Source organism: Siphateles boraxobius, unplaced genomic scaffold (assembly GCF_051911475.1).
Source record: "Siphateles boraxobius isolate OS27281-9 unplaced genomic scaffold, OSU_SipBor_1 56, whole genome shotgun sequence".
NCBI lineage: Eukaryota > Metazoa > Chordata > Actinopteri > Cypriniformes > Leuciscidae > Siphateles > Siphateles boraxobius.
The window spans coordinates 2,677,654-2,692,567 of record NW_027509182.1 but is presented as its reverse complement, the minus strand read 5'-3'; the positions used below and the strand labels follow the sequence as shown (position 1 = coordinate 2,692,567).

Genomic DNA, 14,914 nt, shown 5'->3' with positions numbered 1-14,914 from the left:
ATCAATGCAGAATGGTAAGCAGCATCGTAAAAAAAAAAAAATTCTACAACTCTTAATTTGTAAGGATTTTCTCTCTGTTTCAGATTTGCCCAATCTGTGCAGCTTTGCCTGGTGGCGACCCCAATCATGTGACAGATGACTTTGCTGCTCATCTCACACTTGAACACAGAGCACCTAGAGATTTAATATCCTTTTAATCTGAACCTAATTTGTATATACATAATGGACTTCATTCCTAAAACACTGTTTCATTTGTGCAATACATTTATAATGACTGAGGGCTGTGTGAATATGTGCAAGTCATTTCCGAGGTAACCTTATTATACTACAAATGTTTATCGACTCTGCGCGGTGGTTGCATGATGTCAATGTGGTTTCTTTGCATATTTGAGGAATGTAAAAGTTTTTACAAAACCTAAAATTCTGAATTATTTACCCTCATGTCGTAATCCAAACCTATATGACTTTACTGTTGTGGATCACAGAAGAGGATATTTCAAAGAATTGTATTGGACGTTCTTTTCCATCCAATTACATTGAATGGGGGAGGCTTTTAAGTTTCCAAACAAATTTCAATGTCTGATTCATAAATATTTAGTATATATATATTACAAATACAAAAGCCCCCCCCCCCAAAGACATTCATTTCCAATCAACAGAGGGGTGGCACCAAAATAAAATAAATTATGGGTGTTGAAGTTTTTGGCAAAAAGGAATGCTACAGTTTTCTCTAGTCATGAAGAACCAATTTAAAAAAAAAAAAAAATTTTTTATTAAAAGCGCATCTTGACAGCAACGAATTATACATGTTTATGCTTGGAGGTTTGGAAAATTAGTGTTTGATTATTGTTTTATAGGCTTTCGCCTGTTTACTACTCTGCGTAGTAAAGTGATATTAACAGGAAATGATTTGGGAGCAAAAAGAGTTAATCAGACTCAAACTCGAACCCATATAAACACCACAGCTCATTGTGTCTATGTCTATGTCTATGCATTATGACTATATTTGTTGAATTCGGCGTGATATGTCGATCTTCTGCATCGGGTGTGTGGTGACGCATTCTCAACCAGTTGCTCCTTAACCAGCGTGTGCACGATGAGAGCAGCGGCGTGCGGCACGTGCGTCGGATGTTCCACCCTGGGCGGGGGCTGGGCGGTCCGCGGGCACGCAGGACTAACATGCACTTTACCAGCAGCTCCACTGGTGGACTCTCCTCTTCACAAAGCTCCTCCTACTCTCCAAGCAATAGGGAAGCCATGGACCCCATAGCAGGTGTGTAATGTGTAAGGACAGGAAGTAAGGACTTTCTTGTCTGGCCTTGTTTTTTTTTGTTTAATGCAAGTGTAGTGCTTCCTGAATCGTCTCACACAATCTTTCTCTTTCTCCCTGTGTCTACATCACCAGAGTTGCTCTCTCAGCTGTCGGGTGTGCGGCGCTCCGCAGGAGGGCAGCTCAACTCTTCTGGCCCCTCGGCCTCGCAGCTGCAGCAGCTGCAAATGCAGCTTCAGTTGGAGCGCCAGCAGGCGCAGGCGGCGCGCCAGCAGCTGGAGACGGCTCGCAACGCTACACGCCAACGCAGCAACCCTAGCAACATCAGCGCCAGCATCCCGCCGCCCAGCACTGCCACAAACACAGCCATGACTGAGAGCAACCCGCTGGCCTCCCACAGCTCCCAGTTCCTTCTCACACGGTACGGCTCAGACCTCGCCTAGGCTCAAAATTGTTGATGTGTTATTAAAGGGATGGGTCTTACATCATCAGCTCAACACCCCTCCCCCTGTAACACAAAATGAGTTTTTCAGTAGAATGTCCAGGCTGCTCTTATATAATATAAATATAAGTGATTAGAAGTGTATGGGAGTTTGCTGCTTTTAAGCTCTTAATAGCTTTATAAACGTAGTCAATTGGTCAATGGCACGATGAAGCTTTTTTTTTCTCACATTAATAAAAAAAAACTACATCTATGATCAGCATATTTTCTTTTATAAATATGAATTTTATGCAATATTTACATTTCAGATATTTTTGGTACAGAGTCAAACTTCAGGGTGATAAAACCTTCCTGATTTCGATCTGAATATCCTCTAAGTTTTACCTACTTTTGATAGAATGTAGTGATTATTATGAATGATTTATCCTTGCACAATTCATATGAGTTTGTCCAATAGCCAGACAATTTTAAATTCCTCCCTTCCAGGAACAATCTCTGCAATTAGCCTATGACAATGATCCAACAATTCAATCAGTTCCTGATGGAAGAAGTCCCACCCTAATATTTTTTCCTCATTCAAGAAACCGTTTTATTCGGATATAAAGGGGTTGGACAATGAAACTGAAACACTGGCCAATAATTATGTCAAGTCTTTGTGGTGTATGGAGAGCTATGGTGTCCAAGGTAATGGCGGCATACCACCACGTAGGACAAACCACATCCAAAAGGAGTAACTGTCGAAGCAAGAAGAAACTGTCCTTAAGGGATGTCCAGATACTAACATGGATTGTATCTAAAAAACATAAAAGCACAGCTACCCAACTCACTGCGAAATTAAATGTGCACCTCGACTCTCTGGTTTCCACCAAAACTGTTTGATGGGAGCTCCACAGAGTCAATATTTGTCACTCGTGCCAATGCCAAATCATGTCAGTTTCAATTAGGGCTGTAATCAACCAAAGAAAATCGAGGGGGTTAGATTTTAAATAGCTGCGCAGTACTTGGTACCCTTGTCTGCCTAAATGAATTATAAAGAAACATAAAAAACTAGTAGGCTATTTGCAGTATATTAAATCGTTTTTAACTTAATTATTTTGCACTGAAATGACACACTCTGTCGGCTCTGACAGCGTTGCAACACGTGCACCTGCGCAATATCATAGCCTATGATTTCCGAAAATAGCACTGTCAACTAGTGATATCAGCACAAGAACGGTTGAGGAATATGCAAAATAATTTAGATAATTGTTTTGGTCATGTTATAATAACTGACAGACACTATCATTTCAGCCGCTCTGTGCATGTCCTCGCACAGAGCGAGGCTGAAGCTCAGCTTCGCAGCTGAGACACGAATAGACTATTAACTTAAAGCTTTTACTCCTAAACACACAAGGCACGTCCACTTTAATAAAAAGGGGTCGGCAATTCCTTACGTGATATTATTTTTGCGTTTGAATGATAGATGAGGCTTAACATCCAGCGTGTGTCTGGGGGATGCTACCGTCGTTGTGGGCGGGTGCGCCTGCAATTATAAAACGATTATTAGACTAAAACATTGAAATATGCCAATTCTGATATGTTCGTATACCCTACTCAAAACAGACAGGGCAACCTAACGCGGAGAAGTTAGCTTACCGTTTTTAGGTGATATGCCATGTTTGTAGTCGAGCTGTGTTATGCAAACTGTTGCTTCCAAACTTTGCTTTCGACTTTTTTCCCGTTATCTATTTTTGTAAAATGCTGCCACACTGCCGATGTTTTGGACATGGTAAAGGAGGACTGACTGTAAATGAAATGCTTACAATCAAATAAATATTCAGCAAACCACCAGACCAAGGCCTTCTAGTAGCTACTTTCTTCAGTCTGTCTCCAGTGGGTTGGGCTAATCCAAAAAAAGTAAAAACAAGGGGGGTGTTCTGAAGACAGACTGTTACCTGTGAAACAGGGGTGCTCTGAAAACACCCCCATTAGCAAATAGTGCTTTCCACCTGATGAAATTAACACAGCAAAAAATTGACCAATCACAATTTTGGTCGAGCCAGAACGTATCCACCAAAAAATCCACTAGTCGACTATGAGATTACAGCCCTAGTTTCAATTGTGCCAACAGTGGAAATCTTGGGCTGTGGACAATGTGACACATGTATTGGTCTCTAATGAGTCCACCTTTACTGTCTTTCCCACATCCGTGAGAGTTACGGTGTGGAGAAGCCCCAAAGAGGCTTAACACCCGGACTATTGCTGCCCATAGTGAAGCACGGGGTGGATCAGTGATGGTTTGGGCTGCAATATTATGACTATCTCTACTGTGCTTGATGGACGTGTAACTGCCATGGAGAACCAAACCATTCTCAGCATGATAGTGCAGCAATACACACAGCAAGACTTGTGACAGAATAATTTGATGAACATAAAAGTGAAGTTGAAAATCTCCCATGGACTGCACAGTAACCAGATCTAAATATTTTTGAGCCGCTTTCGGGTATTTTGAAGGAGCAGGTCAAAGAACTTTTTCCTCCACCAGCATCACATAGGCATGACCACTGTTCTGGAAGAGGAATGGCTTTAAAATCCTTCTGGCCACTGTGCAGGACTTGTATCTGTCATTCCAAAAACGAACTGATGCTGTATTAGCCACAAAAGGAGGCCCTACACATGATGCCGATAAATCATTTCGGTGTGAAACCAGGTGTTTCAGTTTCATTGTCCAACCACTATACATCACAGTAAGAAAAAAAGAAAAACAATTGCAAGTTTCATGCTATCTTAATAGTTCGGCATTATTTTTTGTTACTTCTTAGAAAAGAAAATAATAAAAGTTTTGTTGAAATGTTTGAATTTTTTTTGTAAGTGTCTTTAAAATATCTGATAATTTTACCTTTTTATGATAATGCTAGGTAGGGGTTGACCAAAATATTGACCAAAATATTGTAACACGATACGAGTAATTTTATTTCACAATAGCGATATACATCACAATATATAAGTTCTTATATAAAAAAATGTATACCATTGCATTTTCATAAATCTCATCACCAATTTTAATATCACAAAAAATGTAATACTAGCCTAGCTAACAAAGTAAAAAAAAAAAAAACTCACTGAAGAGAAGTAAACAGTCAGTGATAAAATACAAACCAAGAAATCAATTTCAAGTAATATTATATCTAATATATGACGATTCTTGCAAAGGTGGGCATTTTGACACACAAGTGTGTGTATTTGAGCGTTCAAGCCAAATAAAGAGCCAAAAGAACTCGCACACTCTATATGCAGCGGCTTTATGTGCTCGTGTTTCAGGTGTGTGCGCATATACCGAAATGGGTTCTCTTTCGAAGCACAGACGATAGTCCAAAATCTCTACTGGTATATCGCCCAAGTCTAGGTTAGTTAAGGTTGTAAAAAACATACACTTAATGTTAATGTGATATTATTAGGGCCCTACAATTTACACAATGCAGGAAAACTAAAATATAAACTTAAAAATAAAATGGACTTTGGGAAATCCTAAAAGATTTCATAGGGCTCTTTTACAGATTTCGGGTTTCACTTTATTTTGATGGTCCCTTTAAGCGGACAGTCTTCTAATACTCGAATGACTGCTAGTTGAAATGTCGTTGCAAAGTTACTTCTAGTCAACAGAATGTTCAAAAGGGACCATTTGACTTGTGTATTACTTGTAATTCAGTAGTCACCCTCTATCCGTCTAATTCCACCAGGTTGAACGAGCCGAAAATGTCGGAGGCAGAACGGCAGGCGCTGGAGAGCGAGCGAGCGGACCGCAGCCTGTTCGTGCAGGAGCTGCTGCTGTCCACACTTATGCGAGAAGAGAGCTCGTCTTCCGACGAGGACGAAAGGCGAGACTTTGCTGACTTCGGCGCCATGGGCTGCGTGGACATCATGCCTTTAGACGTGGCTCTGGAGAGCCTCAACCTGAAGGAGAGCTCCACAGGCAAGGAGCCTCCACCGCCTCCTCTTTGATGATATCCCACCACAACGCAGACAATGTCCTCTGTGCTGTAACTGCCAATGACGGTGGGCAAAAAACACAGCTCTCTCTAATTTTTTTTTCTTTTTTTTTCTTTTCTTTTTTTTTTTGGTGATTGTAATTTCAGGTCTGTCACCTTTGTTACATTGTATAAATCCATGAAAGGAGAGCGAGAGGAGAAAAAAATCTAAATGCATCAGAACAGGCGTGTGAGAGAGTGAGCGAAACCGAGAGACAGATAATCGGGGCGAGAGAGTAAACAAGAAATATAAATATATAAATATATATAAGTTGATAATCAATTCCACATAACTAATTTTTTTCCTTTAGCAGGTGAGCGTAGGTATCTGTGGCAAACCTCTGCTTCCTGTGTCTTGCAAAAGGCTCTCCTTATAAATACTCCACATTCAAAAACTGAAGAGGAAACAAGAGACCTTCTCTAATGAAGCTGCTGTGTGTATTTATGAATATTAATGAATAAAAGTGCTTGGATGGTTTACCATAACTACTGCATGAGGTTATTTGCAGCGTGCATGATTTTTAATGACCTTGTCATTAAAAAGGCAAAATATCCCAAAGCTTTCTTTAACTTTATTTTCCCCAGGGTTACTTGAACAGAAGCCCACTTGAAATGGGTGAAATAACAAAAGATGTAGGATTTTCTGTTTTTGTTTAATATGGAAATCAACCGCAAAATTGGAACCTGCATTAGCTTCGCGAGAAAAACTGCTAAATGCTTTTGTCACTCGGCTCCAATCTGCCTCTCCTCGTCTGTGACACTACAGAGCGCAACAGTGACCGCTCGCTTTATCAGCGATGTGGGTTTTTCACATTCATTTTTCTTCATCAGGATAAATAAACAAAACAATTTTAGCCATTAACAAAACCAACAAACTCCGAGATGAATCGCAAACTTTAATTTGTATTTAAGAATAAAAAGGTATGGAAAAAAAGATGAATGTACAAGGATGTGAACTCCTCAACCCATCAAAGCATTGTGAATGACATAATCCAAAAAAAAAAGTGTAATCTGAATATTTAATAAATAACTACGACCGCTGGACCGACGACAGGGTCAGGCTTTATTCGATTTCTATGCGAAGGATGAAATCCAGCGGGAACTGGAAAGTCGCGCACAGGCCTACGTCATCGGAGTAATTTGCCTAATCTTCACGGTACTTTAGACCGCCTTAGAAACGCAGACAGCAACAGGTCTGGGGGAAAAAAACAAATTGTTCTGGGTAATTTCAGTGGAAACGTGGCTTTATTGTCATAGTAAGGCTAATAACATTACATTTCATTTTATTGCAAAGTAATTTAAGGAGTGAAAATGGAATGAAAATGCAAATTCTCTTTGAAACAGCAGTGGCTCTGGGAGGCATTCTTATTGGTGGTTGGAAGAGATTAGAACACCCCATACTCAAAAAAATAAAAAGTTTACATTGACTGCATGCAAATCTGAACAGACTCGTTAAGAGCCGTTGATTCAAATAAAAAAGAAGTCTTAGTGTGACCGGTCCTTTACTTGATTATGTCTTTCATAGTGCTTTTAAGGGAACTCTTTCTTCGAATGTTTTTTCTTTTACTTTTCATATATATAGTAGCAGTGTCTTGGATTATTGTTTTATTTTTTTTTTAAACCAAACTGAGCTCATTGTAGATCATTCTATTTGGAGGAAGTAAATAGGATTTATACTTCGGCAACCCCACTGTTGCGCTCTGTAGGACGTTAAAATGGTCTGCCCTGATTGGCTGTGGCAAATGAACACCTTAAATGTCTTGTTGCCTACGAGAAAAAGAATAGACGGGTATCGACAAAAGATAACCTGCTTTTTACCATTTTAACTAGACGTGGATGTCTTAGTGTCTGTGTAACCAGATGTACTCTCTAACTTATGCACCTGTACAGACAAGTTAAAAGCTCTCATTGTCATTTCGCTCTACTCCTCACATTTCTGCTTTTAGTACGCTTGGAACCCATCTCTCTTCTTCGGTAAAGGAGGGCGCGAGATTTGCCACGCTACAGGCTTTATGTTGAACTTTTCAAAAGAGTGACATGCTTACATACTCTGCTAATAGACAGCACCTTCTATTTATTCTGGGTTTTTTTTATCTCTTGATTTTTTTTTTTTTAAGCTTTGTGATTGGTCATGCCACCTCCATGCCTATACTCTTTATCCTCTATGTAAAATACAATGAGATGTATATGGAATTTGTGCGTTAACTTTCATAATGGATCTAGGACATGGGCAGGCTTTCTTTTTTAATGTAAATTTAGAATACTACAATAAAAACGGCGCACAGCTTTTGATGAAAACCAAACCCCATCCTCTTACTCTCTGTGACTGTGGTCTGAATACAAGTCACATGAACCTATTTAGAAACTCATCATACAGCCTAGTAAAATACCAATGATTGTTTTTAGTAGATTTTTCATGTCGCCTCCATAGTTGTATCCTAAATGACATACTATGTACTAGTGCATGAATTTTACAAGGGTTGTATGTCATCCAACTTCACTAGCCTTCCGCTACTGAAAAAAAGCTGAGTTTTTTTCCCGGCTAAATAAGTAAAACATCTGGGTAAGGTAAGTGTGCTTCTTGTTGGACACATGAACACATCACACTTCATACTACAAAATAGCATACATTAGCAAATCTTGTCAGTCTTTGGTCAAACCAGTAGTCCCGCCCCAAACTCGCACCAATGTTTTGGGCAGAAGTTGTCATAATGGACTAAATAGTATTAAGTATTTTAATGTAAAAAAAAATCGCACTTCATCTCTAAGCTTTATTAAGGAAAGTAACACATTCAAGTCCATAAATATTGAAAGCTACTGCTTTAAAACCGAAAAAAGTGCTTGACTTGTCAACCGTTTGTCCACCACAGGCAATATCACGAACACCACTAAGACTTCAGCCCTCAAGCCTCAAGATACCTGATGCCATTTTACCCTGGGCACTTCGCCACAAGAAGTTTTGTGCAAGCTACAATTGATCGTCTCTGTGAATCATGCCTTGGTTTGGAACAACTGTCCTTGTCAGTTCACCGGCTATTGTTAGATCTAAATATTACCCTTGGGATGCCTATCATGCCTCACAGTGGCCTTTCTCCCAAAATAACCCTTTGTGAGCAACTACATAATACAAATAATTCAAAACCAAATCATTCTTAGAATGAAGAGAAATGAGTTTAGCTGAAGTTTTTTAGTAAGAAATAGTAAATAATGTCTTTTTATTTTCCATTCATCAAAGAATACTGGGGGAAATAAGTAATTATAAAAAAAAAACATTAAGCAGCACAAATGTTTTCAACATTAATGTCCCTTGAACAGCAAATCAGCATATCAGAATGATTTCTGAAGGATCATGTGACACTGAAGACTGGAGTAATTGATGCTGCAATTAATAAAAAAAATTAAATATAGAAAAAATAGAAAAAAATAATTTAAATTATATATCACAATATTAGTTTTCTACTGTATTTTTGATCAAATGAAATAAACGTAGCCTTGGTGAGCATATCTAAAACGTTTAAAAAGTTTTACTGCCCCCAAACTTTTAGACTGTTGTGTGTATGTGTGTGTATAGATAAATATCTTTATTATATATATATATATATATATATATATATATATATATATATATATATATATAATAATGTATGTATGTATGTATGTATGTATATATGTGGAATAGGTTTGTAAAGGTGCACAAAGTCATTTTTATGTATAGCTGGTTGATCCTGAACAGTGGTCTTTGGATAATAATACTAACCTGCGAGAGGAAATCACCTGTATGCAAAATAAACTCTTTTATTAGGAAACTGATATTACTTTTTTTTAAGAACTACTTTGTGCACCTTTAAAGGTATTAATATAATTTGCAACATATAAACAATGTTGTAAGACATACCACTTTTATTAAATGCACAGTATTACAAGGAACATTTCCACTGACTGCAGAGAAGCTTCTCACAGGATGCACAAGCATAGAGTACTGACACCTAAAGCCCAAACACACACACACTCACTCACTCACTCACTCACTCACGACCAGTGATCCATCTAAACCAATAAAAGAAAAGTGGAACATAAATGTCTAAGTCCAGTTTCCTAAACAAGTGCATTTCACAAAGAAATGTCCAGATTATATTCTATCCCAAAATCAGAAGAAGAAAAAAGCGTAATTGATCTAAAAAGTGTATTTTGTTTACATGTTTTCTTTTGATTTTGGGGTGACCAGGACATTTCCCAACAGTTGTAGTGGGATTCACCCAACTGAGCACAAAAAAACCCTTGGGTTACAAGATAATGCATAAACAGTGTCACAGTTCTTCTTTCAAATACAATGTTAAGAGCTTTTCAGAAATTAAACAGGGATGGGGGTTCTCTTGGCTCTTTCCCCCTGGATGTGAATCAACCCTCAGTTAAACAAACAAAAAAAAAAAGGGCGCAGTAAGTGTTGGCAACGTCAAATTGTCTACTACACAGGGGAAAAGGCTAGTTGATTAATTACAGATATTTAAAAAAAATAATCATATTTTCATTATGAACAACCACAGGAAAAAGAAATACACTGTTACGAAAAATAAACTGTACACTCACATATTGCCAGAGGCCCATTAGATGTTTTTTTTCTTCTCTTTATAATGTCACACATTTGACGTGATGCCTGTTCAAAACAGAATATATAGAGAGAACATACTATTTATATAGACATCTATTAGAACTGTACAGAATGGATTATAAAGTACAGGCTGGCTATTAGAACAGACAGAAATCTGTATAGCAAAAAATGGAGAAATGCCATGTTTGTTCAATAAAGTCTTCATGTAAAGTCAGTCTGCCACAACAGAAGAAACATTGTTTAGCGTAACTGACCGGATACATTTCTCCAATATCTGTAACATTAGCAAATAATCCCCATCAATCTAAATAACCTCTCTGTTCAATTTTTATTTTTTTTTATTTTTTTTGCAGCGCTTACAATTGTAGGGTGAAAACTACAAAAATATGAGCAGTACATCTATAAAGAAAGTGCAAAGCTCTAAGAGGTCATAAGTCACTGCTCAAAAGATCATGACCGTAACGACCGCACTTGACTCGATTGGACACTGTTCGACGACTCGTGATGTCGGTTGTTAAAAGTAGGTCCTGCCAATAAACTGTTTGGAAAGAATTTGACATCAGTGTACAAACAATGATTGATCCTGCTCATGTATATTTACAGTCTAATTGCATATATACAGACGCTTTCAAAGCAAAACATCTCCAGTTCTTCACACCTTGAAGAATCAGTCAGTCGGTGCAAAATCTGTTGCTGGGGACCATGAGGAGCCCCATTAATCTGAATTGGAGAAAAAAAAAAAAAGTACTCCTGCATAGGAGGACAAGTCGAGGACTGTAGACCTGGAATTAGTCAACAGTAATGATAGTCAGGTTAAAGAACTCAACGAGATTTCGTTTTGAGCGGCCTGGTTTTACAGATACGACTGAATCGAATGTGTACTTTGAGTAATATTAAAGTAAGCCCTAGGTATGAACAACAGTAATAGTGATGTTTACCTAAGCAAACTCCACTTTGGAAATACTTAGTGCATTCAGAAAGTATTTAGATTCCTTCATTTTTTATGTTTCACCCTTAAGGTGCAGTCACAGTAGTGTAATCTTGCGGACAAAAAAAATGTCCATTTTCAATAGTGTAATGAATGATGTATAAAGCACAGCTCACTTAGTAGAGCTCACACAATTCCTATTGAAGTGACTGGATTTCTCCTGTAAAAATTCACAGTGCTAAATGTTTACCCTAAAAGTGAAATTTAAATAAATTAACCTAAATGGTTAAGTGTTTTCACCTCAATCTACACTCCATACCACATAACCGAACTGTCACATGGGTCGTGCGAAGTGTGCGATTGCACGAGCTTTTATAACGGCATGGCCAAATTGTAAGCAAGCACGAATGTTGGATATAGACTACTGCCATCTGCTGGAATAGACAGTTATTTCCTATCATGCAGAAACATAACATAAGTGCTAGTTGGCTGTTGGCTGATGCGAGGTGACAAAACATTTAGCTTTCGTCACCGCTAATTCTTTGATGTCAGTTTGGTGTGTTGTGGGCTTAACTCTTACCGGGCCTTTCAAATTTATTACAAATAAAAAACTGAAATATCACATTGACACAACTATTCAGACTCCTTGCCAAGACACATGAAATTTTGCTCAGAATCCCATTTCTTTCCCAGGAGTCCCCCTGTGGCAAAGTTAATTGATTGGACGTGATTTGGAAATGCACACATCTGTCTATATAAGGTCTAACTAACATGAAAATGCATATCAGGGTAAAAACCCAGCCATTATGTCAAATGAATTCACCTGCAGAGCTCAGAGACAGGTTTGTGTCGAGGCACAGATCTGGGAACAGCTGTTGTATTGAAGGTCCCCAAAAGCACAGTGGCCTCTATCATTTCGGAACTGGAAGCCTCTCCTCAGTGCAAGACCAATGAAAGCATGCTTGGAATTTGCACAAAACAGCAGCTAAATGTCTCTCAGACTGAGAAACAAGATTCTCTGGTCGGATGAACCTCAATTCTGAGCATCACATGTGGAGGAAACCAGGCACCTCTTGTCACCTGTGCAATACCATCCCAACGGTGTTGTTCAGATGCAGGGACTGAGAAACTGGTCAATATAGAAGGAAAGCTGCAGAGCCCTCGAGACTTTAGACTGGTCCAAAAGTTCACCTCCAAACTAAGCACACAGCCAAGACAATGCAAGTGTGGCTTAGCGACAACTCTATGAATGTTCTCGAGTGATGCAACCAGAGCTCAAAATTGAACCCAATGAATCAAACATCTCCGGAGAGACCTGACAATCTCTTGTCCACCAACAGTCCCCATCCAACCTGACATAGCTTGAAAGAATTCGCAGAGAATAAGGCAGGAAATCCATAAATCCAGGTGCGCAAAGCTTGTCACATCCCAGCCAAAAATACTCTAGGATGGAATCGCTACTGAGTTAAGAGTCTGAATACTTAAATCATTGTGATATTTCAGTTTTTCCTTTTTAATGCATTCGCAAAGTTTTCACAAATTTGTTATTTTCTTTGGAGTGTTGACTGATGTGAATTTTTTTCATAGGGCTGCAACATAACGAATTGTGAAGAAAAAAAAAAAGACTGTTTCTAAATACTTTCCAAAGGCAATATAATGTCATCTGATAATAACAATTTAAGTTTCCATTTAGTCCTTTGTAGTCCTCCTCTGGTAACTTGTTTGGTGGAGTTGGAACACAAGTTGATTCGGGACAGTCCCTTCATTGGGTCTTCCTGTCGTGACCTCAGGGACAGTACGACTTGTGTCATTCTCACATGAACATTCACTTCACAGTGCCCACCAAGCCCATCGCTTTGAAACGGACCACAATACATCGAAAACAAATCGATCATAGATTATCACATACACGTATTATTTAGCAGTTATTTCGCAATTGTTACAAAAACGTAATAATGAATAATCAGACAGCAAATAAAATCCAGCTGTTCAGGCAGGTTGGTTGCATTATGGACAGCATCTATGGTTTGTTCTCCCAGGAACAGTTAAGATAAAAATCTTCAGTCTTTGCAAAGGCAAGGTCCATCAAATTGCAACATGTCCATGATAAGGGTGCCTACACACTAGTTTATGCCGTGTTGGAGAACACTGGGAATTCGTCGATTTGATGCTCTGTTATGTGAACAAAAGTGGAGGGATTTTGGCTGCAACGTGCTCTGACGTAGGCATCTGTAGACCAATGAAAATCTCAGGGAGGCGGGTCCACTTGTGCTTTCAGAAATCCAATTGGCTGTATTTCCAGCTTGATTTCAAACTACCCCAGCTCTTTTTGATCCATCTATTCTCTAAAACCTATGTATATTGGGCTGAAGGCAGGGACATACCACAGACGGATGATCAGTCCATCAGATCAATTTCTAGTGTGTAAGCATCCTAAGGTAAAAAAAAAAAATGTTACCATTGACTGACACAAGAACAGCATCTCTCCCATTGTTCTTCGAACCACAGTTCGAGAGACAAGTGCCCTTTGAATCAGAACTTCAGCGCATATGGCCAGGGAGCCAAACAAAGTCTGAGAAATACGTCAGTGCCACTGCTGGTGACTTTGCCTCTGTGCTCACTCCAAACACGATGTCCAACCTCAAGCCTCTTCCGAAGAAAAACAAAAAAATCAATTTGAAGGAGTCTTTGTCACTGTGCTTCTATTACAAAGTTCGCACTGAGTTAGATGGTGCAAAAATGCCTTTCATCAACCTCAGCGTTAGACATCAAAACTTGGCACAGAATAGTCTAAAATTATATTGATGTGTTTGAAAAAAATTCCAATGAAACATGAATAGCAGGTGCATGATTGTTACTTGATAATTTGCGGAATGAATAGTATTGCGATCTGCCAGAATGTCGCCAGGGTGTCCTCATCAAGTCCAAATTTTGTCCATCTCGATAAACAAATGGTGACAGAAAAACAAGTGTAAACTTTCCCAAACCGAGTTACCTTTTTCAAAAAGGTTCTAAAACAAAAGGTCTGCATTGTCTCTGATACATATTTACAACAACCAGATGTTTCTGTCTGTAGACCATTTGTTTTTTTTTAGAAAACACAATGATGCAATACAGATATGGACATGTCCAGACATGGAAAAACTCAAAGCAATGCACACAGTCAACTTTAAGGCCTTTAGTCTATGTGGTGAGAAGGCTGAAGCACAAGCCATTTTTATGAACACACACACACACACACTCACACACACACACACACGCACACTCTATATATGAATCTATATTCAATCACTCAAAATTATATTCCATGCATTCACACACTCTTCCTTCCTAACAATTACACACCCATACTGGCAAACGGATCAGCCCAGGATGTCCAGGTAAACAGGCGATGCCTTGGCCAGGCTCTGGAGCAGATTGTGGATTTCTTTGATGTTGAGTCTCATGTAGGGCTCCCTCTGCCAGCAGCCCAGCATTAGGTCATACACCTCTTTGGGGCAAGTACGAGGTCTCTGCAACACCCGTCCCTGTGTGATACACTCGATCACCTGCAGGAGGCAGCACAAACACGGTCCAGAATGACAACTGAATGCAGGCTCCTCTAAGGGTGCAACAGTCTGCCTAGAAACAGTAGTTTTTACAAGGTAAAACTAATCGC

At 39.0% G+C, this 14,914-nt stretch overlaps 2 protein-coding genes across 9 annotated transcripts in view; one reads left to right on the top strand and one right to left on the bottom strand.

Annotated features, from left to right (window-relative positions):
* The window catches only part of kcmf1 (potassium channel modulatory factor 1), a 33,681-nt gene extending 24,451 nt beyond the window's left edge, over nucleotides 1-9,230 (top strand). For 2 of the 8 annotated variants that reach the window (XR_013195646.1, XR_013195648.1), the window contains exons 4-8: nucleotides 84-185; nucleotides 1,096-1,273; nucleotides 1,406-1,691; nucleotides 5,432-5,747; nucleotides 8,590-9,230. Coding sequence is in view for 2 of the 8 variants with exons in the window: in XM_077206385.1 (XP_077062500.1) it covers nucleotides 84-185; nucleotides 1,096-1,273; nucleotides 1,406-1,691; nucleotides 5,432-5,693 (828 nt within the window). In the remaining 6 variants the exon portion in view is untranslated. Of the gene's footprint in view, nucleotides 1-83; nucleotides 186-1,095; nucleotides 1,274-1,405; nucleotides 1,692-5,431; nucleotides 6,206-8,589 lie in introns of those variants that run through there. The other 6 variants (XR_013195644.1, XR_013195647.1, XR_013195645.1 and 3 more) reach the window with 3 other exon arrangements.
* A 369-nt stretch (nucleotides 9,231-9,599) lies between these two features.
* ntrk2b (neurotrophic tyrosine kinase, receptor, type 2b) overlaps nucleotides 9,600-14,914 on the bottom strand; it is a 35,570-nt gene continuing 30,255 nt past the window's right edge. The window contains exon 18 of the mRNA XM_077206378.1: nucleotides 9,600-14,804. Within this exon, the coding sequence (XP_077062493.1) occupies nucleotides 14,619-14,804 (186 nt within the window). The 3' untranslated portion in view covers nucleotides 9,600-14,618. The remainder of the gene's footprint in view (nucleotides 14,805-14,914) is intronic.